We start from the raw sequence: 7,061 nt of genomic DNA on the forward strand, positions 1-7,061 counted from the left end.
AGTGTCCACTGTAAATGTGACTGTCGTTTTTTTTGCCCGGTTTGGAAAATCCTTCACAATTTTCACACAATGCCCCAACTGTGCTTGATTTTGCATATTTCTGACTCAGCCCACCCCACTGGCCCCTTTTAGCAAGGTTTGGGACAATCGCCCACCCTTCCCCATTTTTAACTTTTTCGACACTGTAAATGTAAAAATCTACCGCATTGCAAAGTAATAACCGTCAGTTAAACAGATTACTGTCGAGACGTATAAAGCCTGAGGAAATGTTGGACTGTTGTGTAACTTATTCTGTTATATTTATTTATTTATTTTTTGTAAACACGTCATCTGCAAGGCTCTAGTCCAAAAAAAAAAAAAAAAAATGAAAGTAACAATTTGGATCAACAGCTCATAATTTATTGAGACATTGAAATCACACAATATGTCCTTCCCTCTCTCTGTGTGGAAGAAATGGTGCACAGATACACAGATGTGCCACCTACTGGTTATTTTCCATTGCAATCTCCAGATCAGAGTGGAAAAATAACTTACAGGTGACTGCTTTATACTCCTGTGTATAAAACCGTTTGGATCCCATTTATCTTTAAATTTAAGATCAATCTTAAAATGATTCCAAGGGTTTGAGTTTGTGTGGCATAATTTAACCCACTCATAGTCCTGAATGTGTCACAATCAGAAGAAACCAACACAAGCAGAGACCAAACAAAAGGCGTTCATGCCCTGGAGTTGCAGCATCTGGGATAATTGGGTCTCTGCGGTGCCTTCGCCACAGAGTCAGTCTACTCTTGTCTAGTCTGTCCTGCTACAGTGTGTGCAGCACTCTCGGTCTGGTGTCCCTTACGACTCCGTCGGATTTTTCTGCCTGCTGCGCTGCTGCTCCTGGTATTCCTTGGAGTCCTCCCAAGGACGAGGACCACGGATGTTCTTCCACTCGTCCATGTTCTTCTCCCTCAGCTTCTGCAAAAAGAAACAGAACAGGAGAGACAAGGGTTAGTGTTAGGATGCCAATAATTCAATATTTAATACTATCTAGACAAGAGTTGCAGTGATTAGTCAAACAGAAAATAAGCAACTATTTTGAAAATCAACTATTTTTGAAGAAAAATTGCCAAACATTCGATGCCTGCAGCTTCTAATAGGTAAAGATGTGAAGGTTTTAGTGTTTTTTTTATTGTTCATCAGACAAAACATTCAAAGACGTCTAAGAAATTATAAAACATTTTCCACTATTTTCTGACTGATTTTATAGACAATACGATTGAGAACGGATAATGAAAATCATAGTTACTTACAGCCTTAAGCCAGACATAAGTTTAATAGTATCAGAAAACTGCACAGCCTTGATAATTATATAGCATTACCATGAATGTAAAAGAGGAAATTATCTCAAAGTCCATTCAGGACTCTTCTGACAGTTCAGCTGATGTACTTTGAAATGACCAGATGTAGCAAATTATGACCATCTGGTATGTCAAGCAGGTGAGAACTGACAAGAATTAGAGTTCAAGAGTTCAGTTGAAGTGAATTTGTTATGAGTACCAACCAAACATTTCTAAGACTACAATCACTAATAAATCACTTGTGCATATTCAGTCAGAGGTAGTTAGTGCAGATGTCCGACATCTTCATATCTGGTCAAAGTCGAAAATATTATCATTTTATTTTTCATAGGATGGTAAAAAATGTGACACTAATGGTTTATAGTTTAGCAGCTGTAAAAGACGGAGCGAGTGACCGCACTCAGTCAACATGGGAGGAAAATCAGGTGCACATAATTATATAGCATCGCATTCATTTTAAACCCCAAAATGTGTCAAATATATTAATTGCTGGTATTAATAGAGAGCAACTTCACAACAGCACCAAAAACTGTCCTTGAATTATTCATGAATACTATTTGACCCAGATATGCAACACCTAAGAGCAAACATTCACACCATCTGTTTCACTCCCAAAGATGCTTTAAAATGATGTGAAAATCTGTAAAGATAAATATACAATTAAACGCAAGACTCCCTTTTGAAACATCCTGCAATTTGATGACAGCTTATCAAAGCAGCGACATGTTCTTGATAACAGAAAACACCACTTTAGTTTCCTTCATCTAGTCCCAGTCCCACCCCCATCCTCCCCCTCAGGGTCCCCACAACCAGTGTGTCCTTACATCATACTCCTCCTCCAGTATGACCGACTGCTTCTGGACGTTCACTCTGGCCTCCAGTGAAGGATCCAGCTGAGAGAGAAGAAATGTAACGTGTGTTTTAGGGCTGAGAAAGACTGACACGTTCACAATAATACAAAGAAAATGAAAACAAAACAAAGACAGGATGAGATAACGGGAAAAGACAACAAGCAAGAGATGTGGAGGGGCTTCTTGTTTGAGTGATGGATTTGACGGGCAGCAAAATCAAAAGTTTTCTGTATTTTGAAACTCGAACATTTTTCTCTAAAGTATAAAAGATGTTAGCATCATGTTTTCTATATTACTGGATCCTGATACACACAACATTTGCTAATTTAACAGGTGTGTCAATTTTTTTTAATGTTATATGATGTAGCTCATATTTTAAAGACCCCATTTCTGTAAGAATTTAAAGGTTCAATATATTTTTGGGCATATATGATGTTGATTTTGATATACGTGATGATGAATCTGATGTAATGTTTAAATAGATACATGGTGTATGTTTTCATATTTCGGATGTATTGTCTTTTTAAGTATAGCCTTTATATTCCTGCTTTTTTCTATGTACTTTATTGTCATTAATTGCTTTGACATATTTGTCACCCTTGGCTGGTTGGATGGTTTACCACACCCGTCGTCATAGAGCTCCTCAGCCGATTGGTGTGCATGATGTATAAACATGGGTTTCTTTATCCATTTTTTACAAATGTTTTGACCTCATGAAGATTTGAGTAGGATCACAACATTTTCCAGATTGAATTTTCTGGCTTCAGTTACGTGTGGAGGCGTTACCTTTTTCCATTGAAGCAGCAAAAATAAAAACAACATCTTTAGTGTCGGAGGAGAAATTACAAATAATGAAACTGGGTCTTTAATATGGTCTTTACTTCTGACTGAAGCAGCAAGAAACATCTTCAGGCAGCGTCTCCCCCTCCTCCTTTTCTTCCTCGTGTTTTATATTGTTCATGTATAAATGTTGACATTTGCAGATGGGGTGAAGCAGTTTTCGAGTCATAACTTTGTGTGGAATCAAGACTATTTTCTTCGACGGTATCAAAAGTCTTTCCTCTCCAAACCTAGAGGGAGTATCCAATTTGCCCCGTTAACCCTGTAAATTATTCTGCTTGATTTGGCAAAACATCACATGTTTAGTAGAAATGAAAGAATTCTGTGTCAAGAGGGTTTAGGGAGTGAGAGTCGAATCCAATGGAGCTATCTGGGTTTTGTAATTCAAATTGATTTTGCCCGAGAATAGGACTGAAATGAATCCTATTCTGAATTATTACTTTTAATGAGTTCTAATATTTCATAGCAATAATACCGCAGTTACTCGAGTGACTGATGAGTTTCATAATTCCATGATTGATTTTTAATTAGACCTACATCACTACAGCAAATAAATAATATATATAATATTCTGCAGCCTTCAAACCAGGGAATTAATAGTGTAAGTAATTAGTACGATACCTACAATGGACGTGTTATAAACACAACCTCCGCTGCCACTAGCCTGAACCCCACATACAAAGGGGGGGGGGGGTGTCGGAGGTTATGAAAACTCCCAAAACCTGGACAGAGAAGAGAGGAGGCCTTGAAGTTCATCTCTGCCTTGGGGCTAAATTAAATCATTGAAAAGAAAATACAAATTGGATCATACAGTGACTTCGCTCGCAGAGAGTGGTTTTACTGATTTAAGTGGGTAAATATCTGTGAGAACAAAATAATGAAATCTGTTGATAACAGCTTCAAGTAAGAACTGGAAGAGTGGCTTTAATCATGTGCATTTTGACAACGGTTTAGATATTCCATGCATTAAATTACATGTGCACACACGCTGAGCCGAATTGAATCGTTACTCCACAGGGTCTGAGAGGAGAGAGGCTCAGAGTGCCGCAGGCCCCGTCAGAAGAGAGCGAGTAGTGTGTGGGCAGCTGCACAGGCTGCACAGGCGTGCTGCCAGGGGCACGATGCCCCCTTCCACCATCGTAATGCACAGTCTAGTGCCGCCTCACATGGACAGTAATAAGGAAAGATGCCCTGCCATCTGGCTCCCACCCAGATGACATGCATCGGCATGTCACAGTAAAATAGCACAAAACAGCTACTTCCCCATGCAGCCAGCTCATCAGATGGTAATGGCTTCTAATAAAGGGTCGGTCTTCTGTCATCTTAATGAATTGGGTCTGTCACTTAATGAATTATTAGAGCTTGTTCTCACTTCTTGCTCTTGTACTGACTCACTCTAAATGGGTTAGAAAAGCCTGTCAGTGCAGTAAGCCTACAGTGTCTCTCAGAGATGATGGATAGCCAAAGGATCCAATTCTGAGTTCCTTAAACAGGAATTAAAAACTCTCACATAATCCAACCTGAACTCTGAGATTCAAACACTCCTTGAAGATGTGGAAACATCTCTACATATCTGCTATTTTTACACTGAACACATTGAAAAAAAACCCTGACTGTAAAGTGCAATTATGATCCTAACCACTGGGAGGCGTGTTTGCACAGAGCCAAACAGAGACTGTTATCCTTTTTTGTCAAGTCTATTGGTTCTTTTCATTGGTTTCTTTTATGATGTGGATCTAACAATCAAATACATTTGAACATATTTATTATAAAGAACTCTTAAATAATATGTTAAATATAAGCATGCAACTACACACCTTCTTTTTGATCTTCTGGGCATCATACCGGATTTGTGTGAACTCTCGTAAGCCAAAGGAGCCGCCAACTACGAGTAACTGAAACAACAGAAAATACAGATGATTAGTTAAATGTGTACTTATGCAGGATTTACTTAACACACAATGTATAGACACACACAAAGGTAATCCCTCTCAATTATTACTTCTGACCTACTATGAGAGTGTATTTATCTACAGAGACTCTGCCCTCCTGCTTTTATTTTCTTATTATATTGCTGTGTTTTAGATGTTTCTGGATGTCAACCTTTGGGCAGTGGGTGTAATGTATTATGTGTGAAAATGATACAAATGTTTTCACAGTTTGGTCGATAATTGTTGCTTTTGTATTGACTGAGTGAAGAGTTTTGAAGATGTGTACTCAGTATTAAACCATGCATGTACCCAATTATAAAAACTGTGCAGTGCACAAATAAAGTGCCCAGTTTACCACAATAACTTCACAAGTTAGGCAAATTACACAGGCAAATAAGCATTAATTATCTAAGAATATGATTATTTAGCCAAAAATGCAATACAGTTCAACAGCATCACAAATTACAGCCTCCAAAATGAAAATTAAGGTAAATCAACACAAACTAATCATAGGCTTAAATAAGACATATTTAAGGGCTGATGTATCAGACAATATTTTAGTTGAATCTAGGTCTACCTAAAAAAAAATAGCAACTGAGTCAATTTATAGAAGCACATATTGCTGTAAAGGCTTCAGATATACACAGATTTAACTAGAGCTGCATTGACAGCATTAATATTTTCAGGCATTTTATAAACCAAACGACTGTTAAATTAATCGAGAATATCATCCACAGATTAAAATCAATAAACAGATAAAATGCTGGTCCTGATCAGTTCAGACTGAAGGACACATATAGGAGATAAAACCACATTTCCATTTATCACATAAGCTAAGTTCAAAGACACCTGTCACTTAATACTGCTGTGAAACATGGCTTTAAATTAACCTAGGAAACATGTACTATCAATGACATTATTGTAACGTTTTGTTCTGACTTTATATATTAACATTAAGCTGATAAACACTTTGACAGCAGCTAGTAATGAAGCTGCTAACTTGCTAACAAGCTTATCATCTTATTTAACAACGTGACATTAAAGTAACTCACAAGCATAGGAACTCCATATCTTAAGGTCTTGTTTCTGCGCAGTGCCTTTAAGATGAACATGACTCCTCTTCTCTTCAGACTATGAGTCCATTTCACTGATGTAAACACGAGCAGGTCACAGCTGAGAAGATGCACTTCGCTTCCTGAATGAGTCCGACGAGCTAAAGTGTCCGGGGCGTTTCTGAGGTTCCCTGTTAAAGGTTCCGGTGTGAGTCTGTCTCACGATGTCAGCGAGAAATGTTTTTTTTTTAAAATCAATTGTCAAGAAAACCAAAAGTGTGTTCCGTTTTGCAGTGGGGGGAACCTCTGTCATTGTTGCATATTTCTCCATGTGATTTTCATTTTGTTTTTCCTTTATTAGTATCTTTGCTTTCCGTTGTTTAGGTATTTTTACTATGTACTATTTTATTCTTATATTTCATCTTTTATTCGATCATTTTTTTATTATCTATTTTTTTTAGTTACTGTTACTATGTACTATTTTATTCTTATTTTTATTTATGTTTTTAGGCCTATTTATTTCCTATTTCTTTACTGTTCTTTATATTATTTCTTTATATTATAATATTGCTCTATGCTTTTATGTTCCATTTATGTGAAACACTTGGTGTATGTAGTTTCTTTCTGTTGTAAAGCACTTTGAGCTGCATTTACTGTATGAAAGGTGCTTTTTATGTTTTATTGTATTATTTGTTGTGTATTGGCAGTATTATGTTTTCTACACCTGAATAATAGCTTTAGATATTCCGTACGCTAATTATGTGTTCTCTTCTCTTACAGTCTTTACGAGTAGTTATAATAATGCTTTTCCTACCATATTTTCCTTCACTTCAGCTCCCACAGCACGCTGCTTCATATAAGGCAGGCCCACACAGGTGTTTTCACTTTTGCCTAATTGGAGCTTCTGTGTGAGCATGCTCAGTGCTTGATCAAGTTTGTTGCACCATTTAGGGTGGTACACAGACAGGATTACCAACAAAGGGAAGCAGGCCTCTGTATAGTCCGTGTTCACTGTGTGGTAATTGACTTTTCATACTTTATTTA

General features: G+C 37.3%; 1 protein-coding gene across 1 annotated transcript; it reads right to left on the reverse strand.

Annotated features, from left to right (window-relative positions):
• Positions 1-432: 432 nt before the first annotated feature.
• LOC134000700 (cytochrome c oxidase assembly protein COX16 homolog, mitochondrial) lies at positions 433-6,151 on the reverse strand. The gene is made up of 4 exons (XM_062440151.1): positions 6,018-6,151; positions 4,852-4,929; positions 2,168-2,236; positions 433-960 (listed from the first exon to the last, which is right to left on the reverse strand). The coding sequence occupies exons 1-4, from the start codon at positions 6,075-6,077 to the stop codon at positions 841-843; spliced, it is 327 nt and encodes a 108-aa protein (XP_062296135.1). The 5' UTR covers positions 6,078-6,151; the 3' UTR covers positions 433-840.
• Positions 6,152-7,061: the final 910 nt, after the last annotated feature.

The sequence above is a fragment of the Scomber scombrus genome, chromosome 19 (genome assembly GCF_963691925.1).
Source record: "Scomber scombrus chromosome 19, fScoSco1.1, whole genome shotgun sequence".
NCBI classification, from domain to species: Eukaryota; Metazoa; Chordata; class Actinopteri; order Scombriformes; family Scombridae; genus Scomber; species Scomber scombrus.